The sequence below is a fragment of the Pseudoliparis swirei genome, chromosome 4, assembly GCF_029220125.1.
Source record: "Pseudoliparis swirei isolate HS2019 ecotype Mariana Trench chromosome 4, NWPU_hadal_v1, whole genome shotgun sequence".
In the NCBI taxonomy this organism is placed as follows: Eukaryota; Metazoa; Chordata; class Actinopteri; order Perciformes; family Liparidae; genus Pseudoliparis; species Pseudoliparis swirei.
Genome location: NC_079391.1, coordinates 7309008 through 7328248, shown reverse-complemented (window position 1 = coordinate 7328248; position 19241 = coordinate 7309008). Strand labels below are relative to the sequence as shown.

At 40.3% G+C, this 19241-nt stretch overlaps 1 protein-coding gene and 1 long non-coding RNA gene across 4 annotated transcripts; one reads left to right on the top strand and one right to left on the bottom strand.

Moving 5' to 3' along the window:
- Positions 1 to 71: 71 nt before the first annotated feature.
- cgref1 (cell growth regulator with EF-hand domain 1) lies at positions 72 to 8022 on the bottom strand. 3 transcript variants are annotated; one of them, XM_056412470.1, is made up of 7 exons: positions 7825 to 8022; positions 5031 to 5136; positions 4461 to 4517; positions 2346 to 2419; positions 1993 to 2117; positions 1789 to 1890; positions 72 to 1337 (listed from the first exon to the last, which is right to left on the bottom strand). In XM_056412470.1, exons 2-7 carry the CDS (start codon positions 5126 to 5128, stop codon positions 1167 to 1169), a joined length of 627 nt encoding a protein of 208 aa, XP_056268445.1. In that variant the 5' UTR covers positions 5129 to 5136; positions 7825 to 8022; the 3' UTR covers positions 72 to 1166. The 3 variants fall into 3 exon arrangements, with proteins under 3 accessions (XP_056268445.1, XP_056268444.1, XP_056268443.1); XM_056412469.1 differs by lacking the exon at positions 7825 to 8022 and adding an exon at positions 6754 to 7382; XM_056412468.1 differs by lacking the exon at positions 7825 to 8022 and adding an exon at positions 6423 to 6706.
- Positions 8023 to 10381: 2359 nt separating this feature from the next.
- Positions 10382 to 11873, top strand: LOC130192935 (uncharacterized). The gene is made up of 2 exons (XR_008831479.1): positions 10382 to 11206; positions 11310 to 11873. It is a non-coding gene; the product is annotated as an uncharacterized LOC130192935 (long non-coding RNA).
- Positions 11874 to 19241: the final 7368 nt, after the last annotated feature.

Sequence of the window (19241 nt, the reverse complement as noted above, 5' to 3'; positions counted from 1 at the left end):
GAAGGACATGTAGCACCTCAACTTTGAATGCTCACAATCTTGTTCTGAATAATTCAACACAGGAGACAGAATTAAGGGCAGAGGGACAGAGAAATGTTTGCTTTATTTTTTTCTATGGGTAAAAAGGGTAAAGAACCAAAATTACACTGTAAACTCATTCAAGTTTGCAGATACAGATTGAATATTATAGTCAATAACAAATATAATTTAAATTGGGCATTCCTGGACTTGTTAAGAAAAACATCTTTAAGCCTGCTCCACCAAAGATGGATGTTATAAGCTATAATTTATTAAGTACACATTAAGAACACTGTATTTATCTGTAAATCCAAGGTTCCCAACTCATTCAGCTAGATTAAAATCCTCAGCAAAATAGAATACTTACTGGATCTTAAACAAGTGCATTACAAATAAATAATGTCTCAGTGTTACAGGAACTTGCTAAACAACTCAAGTGAGTAACTGAGCTTGGACAATATTAAATTGTCTTTATTTTTTAAATGTTATCAATTGAAAATGAGTCAGACTAACTGAAATAAGTCTGGTTTATTTGGTAAACGTGCTTTATAAATCCTGGTGCATCATTTTTAAGTGCAAATCCTAACCCAAGAGTGGGGCAGACACAATAAGGCCAACCAGGGTGTGCAGATGATAATTACAGAGAAAAAGTATATATATTTTCAAATTAAACACAAATATGCTGTTCCCCCCCCCCCAGGCCAAACAAAGGCTAAATAAATATAATAACAAATGCACTTCCACTTTTAAGATGTCATCAATGTAGGCAATCAAATGTAAAACCAATATTGTGACGTACTGATCCACATTAAGGATGGCTTCTGCTTCACTAATACGAGTAATATTGCATTTTGAATTCAGCACCTATGTCGCTTTTATAGTTATAGAAAACGTTGCATTCATTATTACAAGTAATTAGTGGTTGTCAAAAATGGTTAAAAAAGTATCAGGAGCACTTTCAATACGTGAATCTTTTCATTAAAAAAAACATCTTCGTGCTTAAAGGTCAAATTAAAATGATAATAGTATTTTACAATTCTAGTCAAGAGACAGATTTGTGGGGATGAAGATTAAAAAGATCCCCCTGATGTTACGTTTAACTCGCTGCTGACTCCAGATGAATTATTCTGGACCTCATGTGCATACATTCACATCTCTGGTTGCCCCTGATGAACTGGGGCTTTGGGGTCCGGTGCATGTTTTGGAATATCTTGAGGCTGCAACTGGACATGAGCCTCCTCCTCCTCATAGGGACCGGGGTTTGACAGCTGCTCCTCTGCTGCCGCCTCCTGGCGAGGTGCATTGTTGTTGCTGGAGTCCTGTGGTGGAGAAGTGAGTCGTTACTGCCGTCAACCACAAGTGAGGCTGAAGGCAAGTCGGTACCCCCAAAGAGAAATACGTATTTTAAATGTTAAACATCCTCCTTCGACAATTAATTGGTGGTAAAAGAGCTAAACCAATCATATCATGTATGCTGTCAAAATAAATGTTTGTATAATATTTTCCATGCGATTAATGACAAGTACAGAGGTTACGAAAACAAATGCAGACTCGAGGAACACCGACTATTTTTTTCATATTATATATTTGATATATTAGTTTGTGGACCTCGAGTTGGAAACTAGTTTGTCATTTTCACGAATAAATTCACATAGAAATTGAAATAACTTATTTTCTCATTAATACATACAAATGATGTTCACTAGATTGTGTCTGTTGTGTCTTCATGCCAATAAAATAAAAAACTCTACAAGAAGTGTGTAGACGTACCGGTGTGTGAGGTAATGGAGGAGAGAGCAGCTCGGATGGGGCCAACAGGCCGTCCCGGTTTAGATCCTGACTCTGGAGTAAAGAATCTACCATGGACACCACCTGGAGTCACCCCACACACACACACACACACACACACCTGAGGTCAGGTAAATACAGTATGAATGTGTTGGGTGTGTACCACAGAAAGCCGCTCCTCCTCACCAGCTCATTGCTCTGCGCTCCAGGTGTATGGTAGGAGTTGTAGTCTGAAAGTAGCTTCATCATCTCCAAGCCATCCAGCAGCCCACTGCGGTCGTAGTCATGGAGACCAAACAGGAAGAACACCTCTGACAAAAAGCCGGAGAAGACGGACATGTTTACGACCAAACATATTTAATTTACTGGTAAAGTATACTCCCTACACACATATACTACTTTATTAGAATCTAATACATAGTTCAGTAAACGGTTGACTGCATGATTGGAGTTTTTTATATTTGGTAATGATGGTCAAAGGGACAGCCCTGAGTTTGACCTTCTATCTAAGGTCAAGGCCAGCATGTGTAGATGTCTACCTTGCTCCCTGGTGCTGATTTCTGGACCTCCTTCGCCATCCTTCAGACTTGATTGGATGTAACTTTGCAGCAATCTGTAGTAAACCCAGCACAGAGAAGAAATAAATGAATCAGTAAAACAGTAGGAACCAGGAATTAAGACAATCGGAGACAAAAAAGAAAGACAAAATAAGGATACAAATATCTAATTTAGTAAAACACATCTTTGTTATTTCTTTCTATACCTCTATTTCTCAGCAGGTTGACCTGCCTCCCTGTGGTGAAGCTGTATTGTTTTTTGGATTTGGCTTCACGTGACTCCAGGAGGATTGTGTTGAAAAGAACTCGACGCTTGTCTGTGCTGATTTTCCAGTTTGATCGGTTGTTTTGGAAAGCTGGAATGTATTCCACTGAACATGAAGCAGACAGAAAGAAGACACCCAGGCTACAGTGACATGGAGGAGATGAGCCGCTCTGCAGCTCAGTGTTGATCGTGTATAAAGTAGCCGTGACATTTCAGACCACTGCCTTCTGCTCAGGAAATGCTCGTTACCTTCGCATTGATAATGCGGAAGGTAATGTTTTGATCGCCGTGTATTTATTTGTATGCGTGTTACTCGCATAACTCAAAAAGCATTAAACCGAATCGCATGAAATTTCGTGGGATCATTGGTTATTATCCGGGGACCATCTGATTACATTACATTACATGTTATTTAGCAGACGCTTTTATCCAAAGCGACTTACAATAACTGCATTTCAACCTAGAGTACAAACTAAGAACAACAAGAATACAGGAAGTAACATTTCCTCAACATAGTCGAACTACAAAAGTACCATAATAAGAGCTATTTAAGTGCCACTGAAGTGCTACGGTGTGTTTTAATCCAGATATAGTCGGAAAAGGTGTGTTTTCAGTCTCCGGCGGAAGATGTAGAGACTTTAGACATTCAATTTTGGGATCGATCGGGTCAAAGGTCAAGGTCGAAAAGGTCAATCTTCTTGAATCGCATGAAATTTGGTGAGATGGATGATTGGTTATTATCCGGGGATCATTTGATTAGATGTTGGGATTGAGTCAAAGGTCAAGGTCATGAACAGGTCAAAATCTTCTTTTTACCATAGCGCGGTCAATTTGTATCCATTTGGCATGCAACTAATGCCAAAATGTTCATACTTCAATGCCCAATCTTGTGATATGCGAAGGTATGCGCTCTACCGAGTGCCCGTTCTAGTTGACTAATGTTTCTCTCAGGAGAATGTATCTTCAATCTGACTTCTAAAGTAGGTCCCATAAACGGCTATTCTATACAGCTGACTATCTTTGTTGTGGTCATACACTCAAAAGGACGTTAGCAAACATGATGGTAGACAAGCAAAACACATCCATTAATCTTATCAGCCAGGGGAGAGAAGGTGCAGCCACGTTGTCACCAACAACAAACTCTGACACGAAAAGCCTTCAGAGAGGTGGCATCTCGTTCAGTTTCATGAATAAATGTAACCTGTGATCCATTAGGTGTCCGTTCACACTAGATAGCAAGCTGTTGTATTTAATACGTCTGATTCTAGATATTAATTCAATTCAATTCAAGTCAGTTTATTTGTATAGCCCAATTTCACAAATTACAAATTTGTCTCGGAGTGCTTTACAATCTGTACACATAGACATCCCTTCCCCAAAACCTCACATCAGATCAGGAAAAACTCCCAAATAACCCTTCAGGGGGGAAAAAGGGAAGAAACCTTCAGGAGAGCAACAGAGGAGGATCCCTCTCCAGGATGGACAGAACAATAGATGTCATGTGTACAGAAGGACAGAGTTAGATATTATGTCTTCATGAATGAAAAAGAGTGCATAATTGCAAAATAACAGATAAAGTGTTATTGTACATGTAATCTTATCAGTCGGTGGCGCAGGCCACATGAGCAGCAGCCAAGGTTCAGGCAGCAGCCACAGTCCACTGCATGTGGAACACATTTGGATCAGTACTACGACAGTGAGAAATACAAAATCATCCTCTGAGAAAAAGATTTAAAACAGGATTTTGAGGGCGACATTTACGTGTCGTGAAGGGAAAAGAGAGTCTCGGCTTTCAACTTAGGGACAACATGAGCAGCAGCAGAGTCACTCACCCGCGGTCTCCGAAGCTAAATGGATCGGCTAGTGCTACGACATTGACCGCTTCTTCCCTGAAATATAAAATACAACAAATATTAATTGTTTTCATTATTCATCGTGTTTTTAAACTTGTATCTCTCTCCTCTCTGACTGCGGGTGAGACGCCACAGGATACTCACACACTGCAGCTCAGTAACACCCACAGGACACAGAGAGTTTGGATCAGAGTTAAATTCACATCGATTTATTTGTAACCAACAGCTTCACAATAAACCTGAGTTGGGTATTAAAGACAACAACCTCCCTCCACATCGGTCTTTCCCAACTCCCGAAACAAACATATTGACGTATCATTTACACCATCACACTCAATGCATGTGCAGCCTCCGCCTGAGTTTTGCAAAAGGTCCACTGCAATGCTGTGTGTTAATCTTGTCCATGCATGCTCATTGTGCAAATTAATTGATCATGCTTTTAAAAACGTAGGCTTATTTAAGTGAAAGGCAAAAAAACTCAAATGTTGCGTCTTCTTTGAAAAAAAAGAAAGCGTCAAAAGTAAAGAAGTAGTCGTGAGGTGCGGTTACCTTTGTGTCCCAATCAGACCTGGTGCAGCCTGGCTCACGTGTATCAGCAGGTACAGGGACAGGACGCATGGGACCAACCTGTCCAGGTGAGACTCCATGAACACACCTACAAGCACAGAGCCATGTTATAACCTCACAACACATCTGCGAGAAAATCAGTGATGGGATCTTATTGAGTGATTATCTTAAATAATAAATAAACACAACATACAAATGGACCTGCTCCCTCTCTGGGACCTGAGAGATGGTTTCATGTTTCTATACCTCAGCTTCAGACTATCTGCTTGAAGAGATACTCATACCCTCTATTATTAGCTGCGTCCAGGTGTCTCTACATGCAACACTTCCTCACTATAAATAAATAAAACAATCATTGTAAGAAATATAACTGCTACAGATGATAAATCTTAAAATCAATTCAAACCTCTCCATCTATTTATAGCACAGTCTGTCAGTGAATAATATTTCCACGTTTCTCCAATGTTTCATGCAGATGCCCAATATGGCAACAATGCCCGGTTTGGGATGGCACAGGGAAGGAGGCCAGGTCTAGGCCAGAGGCTGGATGCAGGGTCAGGGACCCAGGAGGACCAGCTTCAGACACAGCCAGGTCCAATGGCCCTATGAGACGTGAGGTCACAAGGACTCCAGGGAGGAAGTAGAGTTCGCAGTGTGAAGAGGAGATAGGAGCTCAGTGTATCCTAAAACAGCTCAAGGATCTTAGAGAGGAAGGGGAGGTTAGAGATCGGTCTGTTAGTTAGCCAACACCTCTGGATCCAGAGTGGGCTTCTTCAGGAGGTTTAATTAAAACTACTTTGAAGGAATGTGGTACGTGGCCTGTTAGCAAAGACCCATTAACAAAATCCAACAGAGAGCTGCCAATTAAGGTAACACTACTTTGAGCAGCCTCGTCGGGATGGGGTCCAAGAGACAGGTAGACGGTTTAGAAGTAGAAACCGTTGAAGACGGTCAAGGTTGATGGGAAAAAAGCCATCAAAATGTACACCAGGGCATACAGCGGTGTCCAAGGCCAAACCGGCACTGGTTGAGGGCAAGAGGTCATCAATCTTGCCTCTAAGTTAGAATATTTTCATTAAAGAAGTTCATGAAGTCATTACTACTGAGGTCTATAGGAATACTCGGCTCCACAGAGCTGTGACTCTATACGCCTGGCTACAGTGCTAAAGATAAACCTGGGCTTGTTATTACGTGTCTCTATTACTGATGAGTAATAGGCTGCTCTGGCATTACGGAGGGCCTTCTTTATACGCCAAACTAAGCGTCTGAGCTTCGATGGTGCGGAAGGGCATCGAACCTGCCTCCAACATAGCAAATAAACTACACTTATTGCATGCATCGTTATCATTAAGGGAGGCAGAGGAATACATATACATGTGAGGGAGAAGGAAGCATCGCTAGCTGCTAAACTGGCAACCGGAAGTGACTTATTACGCATACCGGAAGAGAGAGATGATGCGTTCAGGAGACTTCGTTCAGCTCGTGAATGTGAGTCTGTTGCTATGTGTCTGGCTTCCTGTCCCGAGTGAACTCTGCCTTTGTCGTTATTTGCACGTAGATACGCAGGTTGACGTCCCATATAATAATAATAACAATAATAAATGTGTGTTGTCTGAGAAACTTCTTCTAGAACTGTCATGTAAATAAAGATGGCGAAATAAACGCGGAGACACTCCAAATCTCTAGTCGTTGATAATGAACCTACCCGTCTGCATCGTCGATGTGTGGACAGAAAACCGCTTAAATGTGGGGAGGTCTGCGCTCGAAAGGTTCACATCTGGAGAACACCTCTGGCTCGCGCCGCCCTGCTCGCGCCTGCTTGTCTGCACTGCGCAACGGCGAAACGCGCGCTCCCCGGCTGCCACGGAGAGCCCAGTGTTTTGGTAAATTACGGGGTCCACGTGGAAGAACGGAGCCGCTGTCGTGTCCGCATGTCTCGGAGCTCGTCTCTCCGGGGCTTCCGCTACGCCACGTCCTCACCGACGGACCGGAGGAGCGGGAGGAGCGGGAGGAGCGGGAGGAGCGCTGCGGTCCGCTCACGTGAGCTCGAGTCTCTGGGAGCAAGAGCGACGCCAGAAGGCTTCCGTCATGCAGTGTTGCCAGGTCCGCGGTTTTCAACGGTTACAACGCTCGCCGCGGGTCACTTTCCTATCATGAAGGAGTTATGCTTAGGGCACCAACATGGTTAGCAGCGGTACTGGACATGGACTTTAAAAGCAGTGTATATGGTTTGGCACGGGCATATTTTGAGTTCTGATATTGGGCTGGTTTTTGGGCTGGTTTTGTCACACAGACCTGGCAACCCTGCCGTAATGTGACAATACATTAAGGTCATCGAGAGTAGGACTGTTGGTTGGAATTAATTATTAAAATTAGTACCGAACTGTAATAATAGTTATTGTTTGCCTAAATGTTTCTTTATCTTTCGTTTCTACTGCTCTTGCATTCTTGATGGAGTCATGAAGAATCAAGTGACTGAGATATTGGGTTCAAACACACATTTACTCAATCACGTGCATTATAAATGTCCACACATTATAATGAAAAACAACAATAAACGGTGTTAATTAATTATATACAAAATAATGTATATCCAGGCGAACCCGAGATAAACACATAGGATATGCTTGAATCACTTTCAAATAATCAAATGGATCACAGATTATCAATTTGAACATCCTGAAGCGGCGAAAGGAGGAAAAAGAAGCAGGTGACCAGCAGGTGACCCGCAGGTGACCAGCAGGTGACCAGCAGAGTTCACGCAGACGCTTATTACCGCTTCTGTTGTTGATGCGCTGCTGTCAACGAGGAAGTCCACGCGGCGTGGTGCAGGCGGCGGTCAGCTGCTCCTCCTCAAATCCAAGCGCAGATGTCCCAGACAATGTCCATTCAATGCAAAAACTCAGAGATCAAATAGTGAAGCATCACAGAGGATGCGGTGCGACCTGAGCTGAGCGCGGCTCCTTCTGCTGCTGACCTAACACCGACTTCTGGAGCAGAGGTCGCTCTTCAATGTGCGAGTGGTTCAAACAATGCACACCTCGGCCAGATGCATGTTACGCTGCTTATTAAACTCAAAATAATTAAAGCAATCGCTTTACTGGGATAAATAGTTCATCATGGTGAATGCAAACAGAAAATATCTGTTTACCGTCTTCATCTTCCTCAGGTAAATAAAGGGAAACCACGCCCCTCTTTCATATTACTGGAAGTGATTGGACTGTACTACTAACAAATATACAACTACTACTACTACTATAATAATAAATCATTATAATAATAAATGACACTGGGTAAATTCACAATTTAGCTCCAACACATATGATCCTAACCACAGGCAACCATGTGTCTATATTTGACCCCCACAGTAAAGTATAATTGGATCTTATTTAGTTATTTCCCTTTTTATTTCCCCCCTCTATTAAATATCTACAGGATATGTGTTATCTGATTCGTCTTTAGTGAAAGGGTTTTAATTAACTCTAATTTGAGGAAGTTTGTCTATATGAAGTTATTGAAGACAATATTTATGCTTTGATAAAGAACAACACACAACTCGCAAATTCAAGGTACACAATAATCTGCCTTTGAGATTAACAGTCACTATGGAAAGAACAACATGGACATGAATATGATCAGACCAGGAGTCAATTAAATTATACATTTTACAGTAGGCTATCATCTGTAATGAAGACATTTGCTACCTAAGTATACAGATAGATAGATATAGATATCGGCCTTATTGGAGACTTCAGAATTACAATATGCAATACTGCTGTACTATACTGAATATTGCTTTACTACAACTACATTTCACTTCAGATATTACACATATATACCATAATATTTATAATGTACCAGCCTTTTTTTCTACAATTTTTACCATATCATGTCTTATTGTTATACCACCATGTGATACTTTACTTTGAACAGACTGCCCTGTTAGTTTAAGCTAGACACTGGAACATTTTCCCCACCAGCTAAACCTGAACATGCACACCTCTCTTGAGTGTAACAGCGATTATAACCACGCAACTATAGATTTTAATTAACTGGAGGATAACATTATTTTCTCCACTGAGATCTTGAACCATTGAAGATAAACAGGAGCCATTGAATCTGACGCGCAATGCAACAACTATGTAGCAGGCCTAAAACTGTATTCCCCAGTTGAGCAACCAGGTTCAACTTTATTTAGAAATTGACTTTATTGAAATACTTCTGCTAACAATGTTATTTATGATTTAGGCAGTTTTAAAACAAAAATGCAGTCTTTACTAATTATTAGTTAGACCTACTTTAATAGTATCAGCTGCATTAATGAATGACAACGTCTTTCACATTTGTGGTATCTGCAAAGTGCCAACTGACAAGTGGTTTTGGCGAAATGTTAGAATTATATCTCTTCTTTATGTAGGTGCCACAATCTGCCAATGCAACCTTGGGCCCACTCCTCTTTTATTCACCTTTCTTCAGTCATTGAAAACATTACTTCACGGATATTTAATCACAGAACTTTTTTTCTTCTTTTTTTCATTATTGTAATTTTATCTAAATATCTTTTTTATTTCTTGGGTTTCATTCAGTCGGCTGAGCATGTCGTCTTGTTGGGTTCTGACTGCCATCAGATGTCAGATTGTGACTATGGGTGGCACTCCTGTGACAACTACTGGAGATGAAGTGAATTAAAGTGTCTGACAGTTATGGGACCTACATTAGTAATCTCTCTGACCTTGCTTAGCATGTTGCTTATGTCATAACATTGAGATATACTTTGCTAACTCGTTAATCTGGTATTTTCTTATCAAGTGAAGAGATAAGAATAGTTAGTCACGCAGTGACTTTGCTCGTCCAGTGTCCAAGATGCCACGCTGGACTCTGTGGCGCATGATTTGCAACTCATCCATAAATATAATAAATATGCCCATATGCGATCAGGTTGAAGTGCCGAGCCACGCATATATTTGGTGCCATTCTGTTGGAGAAGCCCTGTTGTTTATGCGAGTTATACAGGAAACGTTACATACGTTTAAGCTTCCACATTTTCGCAGATCTCTGGGATATTTACAGTATATTGCAAAATATAGGAAACCTATGAGGCAGTGACATCATCCTCTTAAAAACACACAGGTCCCTCTGTCATGAAAAAATATCTCGACATCACCACCTGTTTCCACCATAAAATAAACATGTATATATATATATATATATATATACATACACACATGTATATATATATATATATAGAGTAAAAAATAAATAATTTTTTTTTTATATATTACATATATAAATATATATATATATAGTTAAAAATAAATAACAAAAATGTTATATATTACATACAATTCTTTTTATATATACTGTATAATTGAAATACGAAGACAAAAGATAGTATGTTGGCCTATTGTTCTGACGACTATTATTTATTACTGTGGTGAGAAGAAACAAGACATGTTTTTTAAAAGTAAAAACAATGTGAACAAGGTTGCTATGTGGAATTGTGTTAAGCAATCGAGGGTTAAAGGGTTTAAGCCTCTGGTTTCCTTCAGTGTCGGTTTTTTCTTCTGCCAGAAGCCTAAAAGGCCTTTGTTTGTCCATGGAGCATGCTTTCTCTTAAATTAAATAAGGTGATTGAACAAGTGCCTGGGGTTTTCCTTGAAGGCAAGCGTTTTTTTACATATCAAATAATTAGAAGATTGTTTTACTAGCCGTGATCCTACTTTACCTTATTCCTAATCCACCACCTGAGCTGCTGCTGTTCACTGTGGCCGAAGAAGGAAAGTTAGAGCTTCTGACATGTAAACAGTGTGACTTAAAGTCTATAATGTAAAGACAACGTAGGAAACGTGTGTTATTGTATTCTCAATTTGTCCATATAGCATGCTTATCATTATTTAAACAATAGGGTGAATAAATAATCTAACACCAAAAGAAAATCACTTAAAATAAACTAAAACATTTTAAAGACTGAGAAAATAATTCATGTTATTTGGTGGAACTGGTTCTCTGTGTGATATCGTTGAGTCAGTCAATTCAATATTTTCTGTGCGTATCTTTTTCTCATCCCTCTCCACCTCCTGAGTCATCTGCCTCCAGACACATCCAGAGTTACCTTGGCAACATAGAAGAAACAGGACGAGCTGGAGAGCAGACACGAGGTAACAACAGGTAGCGGTGTCCTGCATTTACTTAATAATTCAGAGATGACTCATTGTACTCCATCTCTTGTTCTTAAAAGGAATATGTATTAATTTCTTTGAGAGGAACTCAACGTCCTTCCAGAGCGGGAGAGAAGTGCTCATCAGTGGAACAAGTGTCATGGCCGCTCACCTGCCTGCAATCAACTCATGGCCTCCAGCAGACCGACGCCCGGCTCTCCAACTCGGTGCCCGAGGGCCTCAACTGCTGTGGAAATCAGCTGCTTCTGGCGTCTCTACTCTCTTGGTTTTTCGGTGATGTGATGAACTGACATTCTCCATATTTCTTGTTTTCGATGTCATCGGGCATTTGCTGGGGCCCGAAGAAAACACGAAAGAGCCGAAAGCCCGAAGGAGCCACTGAGCACACTTTGTCACCTTTGGTGTTGCATTCAATAAAACACTCACGCCTCGAAAAGGGGCACCTTTGTATTGTGAGCTTTACTTTAACTTCAGTGGTGTCGAGTTAATGTGGCGAATAGGTTTTTAAACTGTGAATCGCTCGCAGCTGTTGTAAAAAATGCCGACAGTTGCTATAATGACGCTTAAAACTCTTCCTGCACACACAGTCATCTGGATGACTTTGTAGAGCAAAGAATAGATCTTCAAATAAAAAATTTAAAAAGTGTCTCCACATATTCATGAGTTCCGAGAAGATGAACAAGTTGGACAGGTCCTAACGCTTCAGGGAGGAGAGGGAACACACCGAGGCCTTCATAGATGTATCCATATATACATATGAAGGTATCATATTTAATAAAACGCATTGGAAGAGTATGGAATACAAGGCACTTGATGAAACATAGAGAAAAGAACATTGATATTCTTGGTCAACACAAGGCAACTAAAATAAAATAAAGGAATGAAGTTTGGCCTGAAGGTGGCACTAGAGGTAAACAGATGTTTAAAAATCAAAAAGGTTATTAACAGGTTCCAAAAATGTAAAATGAGATTAAATTGTATGCAAAGAGAAAGGAGATATATTTCAGAATAAATAAGGATGCTCAATGCTTCCTCCTGCGGTACGGAGCATGTGAAAGGCCCTCAGCCGTCTTCAGCTGAGACAATACAGCACAGCGGGTTGGACTACTGATGCTCGACCTCCAACGTGGACCAGAGATTTACTACTACGACACTTCAAATCTAATCTGAATCTGTGTTCAGTATTACGTTCTGTGAGAAATGCACATTTGCGTCATTTGCCGTATAAATGAAGGGTAGAAGCAACACTGTCATTATTAAAGGGATATTTAATCTGAAAACAATGTTCAAAACAAAAGGGCCTCTGGTATGTTAAACCGAGCTGGCAAGTTTCATGTAAACTATTAAATATGACATGTGTATGTATTTTTTATTTTATATTTAGAATTAGCATACTTAATGAGATGGATTATGCTGGTTAGGGTCTGGAACTAATAGTCTACAAACAAGTTTATAAAATACACACGTAGAATTCTAGTAATCTTTGACAGGTTGGAGGATTTCAGACACATCCGATACTCAAACACATGTTGACAATGTGAGGTAATAAATCAAGTGAGAATTAGGGTCAATTTCTCATAGAAGTTCATAAATCAAACTTCTTTCTGCAACCAGGAGTCGCCCCCTGCTGGGCTGACGTTGGCTGGTACAGGGCATCGGCTTTATTCACAGAAATAGCTGCTTCCGCACCAGAGGACTGTGTTGTGCATGTCGACTAACTGGGACACTTCAATAGCACAGAGCCATCGCTAATGTTAAAATAACATGTGCTTCCCCTTCTGTGCTGTGAACAAAAAGTCTACTTGAGGATCTGGGAGAGTCCTAGGTAGGCCTACCAGAATGTGGTAACCAGGATGTGTACTCTAGATATTCGTAGGAATACGACTGGTGGGGGATTTGTGAATGCACAGAAGGGGTGGGGTGGTGGTGGTGGGGGGGTAGGGTTCTCTGATATAGACACATGTACATACATAAATACATGGTGAACTAATCTTACATTCGGTTGTTCAGCTGTAGTAAGACGGCATTGAAGGCCTAGGTAGAAAATGCACGGCCCGCCACTGCCAAATGTAGTCAGTCTGGCGGTATCTCATGAAATATGAATTAAAGTTTAAATCTGACATAGATTAGAAGCTCTCCCCCTCTAACATTGGACAAATTCACCATCTGCCCCGTACGATGGTGTGTTCCCGACGGCTCCTCCGCTTCCCAGCGCCGTGTCACGCAACTGCACGGCTCTGTTTGTTTTTAGCATAGCCCAAGTGCATTCACATGCATACTCCCCGAGCCTGTACACTGGTGGACACATACCCCCACACCGCACACTCACACACGCACACTCATACGCGTGCATGCACACACACACACACACACACACACACACACACAAGCGTGCACACGTCCTATACAGAAACCCTCCATTCAGTTATGTAACACGGATTAGGTTCCACTGTTTCCTGGCCCCGACAGTCAAAACTATGCGAGCTATTTTTAACCCCGGACCCCAATATCATCTCAACAGGCGCTTACCGTAATAATGGCAATATGCCCGGTCATTGCTGCTCATGCGGACATGTCCTCCTAACATTGATATGCACTGCATGGGCCTCCCGTTACAACACCGTCAGCCATTGATCAGCACGTCTGAGGCTGCAACTCAAAAGCTTTGGATCTGGAACAATTCTAGGGCCGTCCGTGAGTCTGTTTTTACTTCTTGGTGCTGAAGCTTGTTGCTATAAATGGTGTTAATCCGTCAACATTGATTGGACTCAATCAACCCATTCAACTGCTGAGGAGTAGAAGGTAGAGTCCTGGTAACTTTAGGGCCCCAGTCCCTCATGATGCCTGAGGTTGGACTGCAATGTGGGAAATGTGAAGAAAAGATGGGGAACAAAATACTGAAATGTGAATGTAAAAATGTTTCCCTTCTTTCAGGCTTTAAACTTTGTGAAAACGTCACAAGATGTGGCTTTTAAGAAAGAAAGATATGTACACTTTTATTTGTCCACGTGGGGAAATTCTTCTCTGCATTTGACCCACCCTCAGTTACGGAGGAGCAGTGGAGACCGGGGAGCAACAGGGGTTCGGTGTCTTGGACTCTCATGGACACTTCAACATGTAACTAATGAGGAGAGTGGGAATTGAACCGGGTACATTGCGGTAACGGGACGACCGCTCTCCCCTCTGGGCTCCGGCCGACCCCGAAATTAAACTGACAACTAATAAACACCTGTGTGACTAGAAGAAAACGTTTAGTACAGAAAAACGTGAGATATCAACTCAGATTGGGACAAATTCTATAGGTCCTATGAGTCAAAGGTTTTGTGAGACACACACACACACACACAAACATGCACACTCACACACACGCACACACACAGGACAGTTCCAGACTACGAGTTTGAAATAGTTGCTGTCACATTCCACAAGGTAAGTCCTCGGGGGGTTCAGGTCATTACAACTGGAAAACCAAAGGAAGCACTAATTCTGTTACAGTGGTTTCACACACACACACACACACACACACACACACACACATACACCTACCCACACACACGCAAACAAACAGTTTCTACCAGTCAGACACACACATGGAAGATGTTTCTCTTGCCCATTGGCAACACGTGCTGTACTTGTGCACAAACACCAAACAAACACATACACACATACACACACACACACACACACACACACACACACACACACACACACACACAGAGGGGGCAGTTCCGCTTCATGGACGTCTAATTGAAGGCTTATGTCCAGCCAGGAACCAAGGACCTAGGGTCATTTCTCCACAGGCATCTGAGGGGGCACCACACTGTCAGGACCAATCCCCTCTAAGAGCCCCTCTGCTGCTCAGATACACCACAGACACGTGTATATGCACACAGGAATATGCAGTACACATGTATATGCAGTACACATGTATATATACATATGTATATGGAGTACACATGTATATGTACACATGTATATGTACACATGTATATGTAGTACACATGTATATATACATATGTATATGGAGTACACATGTATATGTACACATGTATATGTACACATGTATATGTAGTACACATGTATATATACATATGTATATGGAGTACACATGTATATGTACACGTATATGCAGTACACATGTTTATATACATATGTATATGGAACAGTGGTGGGCCGTCAGGGCCAGCAAGGCCTTCTCTGCTGGCCTAAACATCATCAGAATATATATATTTTTCTAAATATATTTTCCCACAAATATGTATTCAATTATTCCCCAGAGTAAGAGTTATTCTCTTAATTTCATAGCGTTCCTCTTGGTTGCGCTGCTGCCAGCGCCAGGTTGAGATTTGGAGGGCTGGTCTTTATGTTAGATCTTTTATCCAATCATATTCAGCCATCGTGTGTTGCCAGGGGGCTAAAATCTGCCCTTAGGCCTTCAGAATCAACATTGCGGGCGCTGGTAGCTTCAAGTGAATGGGAATGACAATGTTGTGTCAACCAATCAGCTTTAGAGTTGGCTCCTCTAGGCCTTCGAGAAGGCCCCGGAACCGGCACAGGAGCCAGCTAGCAGGCGGAGTGCTGCACGTCTTTTGATTGGATTACCAATATTGAGAGGCGGGTCCTATGGGCAGGTAGATGCAAAACCTCAGAACTAGGAAACTGAATTTGATAAAGGAATTAATTCGCGGACTACAAAGCTGTTTTTTCAACCCACAATGGCGGAAGGAGGAGAAGATGTCGATTTGGTCGAGCATATACTTGAAATCTGCTTTGGGTGCGACAATGCCCTGTTTAGTGAACAAACTAGTGCAAGTGACTTTTTTCTTCTTCTTTTTCTCCGTCATGATGCGCGCATTCTGCAGCGCGCGAGACGGAGAGCCGAGAGAAATGACATGCTGTTGTGTAGATACGATCAACATCAGACGGCTGTTTAGTTTAATAAATGAACAAAGACGTGCTATAGAGAAAATGACGGGGGCGGGCCAATTTTTTTTAATGTCATGCGATCTACCAATACTACGCCGCGATCGAGGTATTGAGCAGCCCTGGTCTAGAGCCATGGCATCATAATGATAGTAATAAGAGGTGGATTAATTCGGGTGGGACTGTGTAGGACCTCACTGAAGGCCCAGGCCCCAGGCCCACGGCCCGCCACTGATATGGAGTACACATGTATATGTACATATGTATATGTAGTACACATGTATATATACATATGTATATGGAGTACACATGTATATGTACACATGTATATGTAGTACACATGTATATATACATATGTATATGGAGTACACATGTATATGTACACATGTATATGTACACATGTATATATACATGTGTATATGGAGTACACATGTATATGCACACATGTATATGCAGTACACATGTATATGCAGTACACATGTATATGGAGTACACATGTATATGTACACATGTATATGTAGTACACATGTATATATACATATGTATATGGAGTACACATGTATATGTACACATGTATATGCAGTACACATGTTATGTACACATGTATATGGAGTACACATGTATATGCACACATGTATATGCAGTACACATGTATATGCAGTACACATGTTTATGTACACATGTATATGGAGTACACATGTATATGTACATATGTATATGGAGTACACATGTATATGCAGTACACATGTTTATGTACACATGTATATGGAGTACACATGTATATGTACACATGTATATGCAGTACACATGTTTATGTACACATGTATATGGAGTACACATGTATATGTACACATGTATATGTACATATGTATATGGAGTACACATGTATATGTACACATGTATATGGAGTACACATGTATATGTACACATGTATATGCAGTACACATGTTTATGTACACATGTATATGGAGTACACATGTATATGTACATATGTATATGTAGTACACATGTATATGTACACATGTATATATACACATGTATATATACACATGTATATGGAGTACACATGTATATGTACACATGTATATGTACACATGTATATGCGGTACACATGTATATGCAGTACACATGTATATGTACACATGTATATGGAGTACACATGTATATGTACATATGTATATGTAGTACACATGTATATGTACACATGTATATGCAGTACACATGTATATGTACACATGTATATGGAGTACACATGTATATATACATATGTATATGGAGTACACATGTATATGGAGTACACATGTATATGTACACATGTATATGGAGTACACATGTATATGTACATATGTATATGTAGTACACATGTATATGTACACATGTATAAGCAGTACACATGTTTATGTACACATGTATATGTGCACATGTATATGTACACATGTATATGTACACATGTATATGCAGTACACATGTATATGTACACATGTATATGGAGTACACATGTATATGTACATATGTATATGTAGTACACATGTATATGTACACATGTATATGCAGTACACATGTATATGTACACATGTATATGGAGTACACATGTATATGTACACATGTATATGCGGTACACATGTATATGTACACATGTATATGTAGTACACATGTATATGTACACATGTATATGCAGTACACATGTAAATGTACACATGTATATGCAGTACACATGTATATGTACACATGTATATGCAGTACACATGCACTGTGTTTACACGCTTGTACTGTGGTGGAAAGTGCTCACACACACACTGTCACACGCACACACGTAGAAACACAAACACAGACAAAGTCCTGAACAGATGCACTGATGATGATTTAGTAATCTATTGTGGTAATTAAAACGGTTGTCATGGTAATGTCAGAAAAGGGATCACGCTTGTTTTCCACGGTATAGAGTTCAGTCTTCTTTCGTCCCTGTGTGCATATCTTCTTAATTCAGACCTCCGTGCAGCTTTTTGCTTCATAATAAAACTGTAAAACAAAACATAAACATCTGAAAATATGAGCGTAGAAGAGGAGCTCAATTGTGGAAGCTCTATCTAAATGTATAGTGCTGAATAAAAAGGTTTTCTGTATATTCAAATGTGTGAACCGACTGGAAGGTAGAAGTCAATTTTAGCAATTGCTGTGTTTTATGTTGGGTGAAAATAAATGCTGTGTGTTTATGTATGAATGAGAACATAATGATTCATGCTATGATACAGCTGGACACTATTACAAATCAGACACGAGTCAGCTGATGTTGTTTTTTCTTCGTTCAGTTCATAATTAAAAGTCCTCACGATACTTCGGGTTTCATGAGCCCCAGAATTGTAAAACTAATATAATGTTTCAACGCCATCAGATGAGTGGAGAACTAATTGTTAAACTATTTCATTCCATCAAAGAAGAATATTTATAAATGTGTTTCTACCCTTTAAACAGACCGCATAACACTGGTAACAAATGATGGGGAATAAACTGAAAGGAGAGTTCTATATTAAGTCTCTGCTGTGTAAATTGAGTGTGACTAAGTAGCATCATTCACCAGATTGACTGCCATTAGTCAGCAATCAATTGTTGGAGCACGAGACACACACACACACACACAGACACAAACACACACACACACACACAAAGACACACAAACACACACACACACAGACACACAGGCACGTAAAACACGACTGAAATAATATTTGTCAAGCTTGATTCATAAGTGTGTTTTTGTTCAGAAGACCACCTCGTGTGCAGTAGACAAAGTTTGGAGTAACTTTATTTTGTTTTATCATCGACATATTACATTTTTACATATACACAAATGGATAAATTACCTCATTGATATGCAACCTGTAAACATCTGTGTTTAAAAGAACAATTGTATCCAAAATGTAATTTAAAAATGTTTTAAATGTTTTTTATTACTTACTTTTAATAGTATGTATTACTAACTTTTAATGTGCTGTACTGTAGCTTCGCATTGTGTGTATTTTGTGTTCTTACCATATTTACTGTTATAGTGTGTCTTATCCTCTCCTGTTGTTTTATGTTTGTTCTTGTGTTA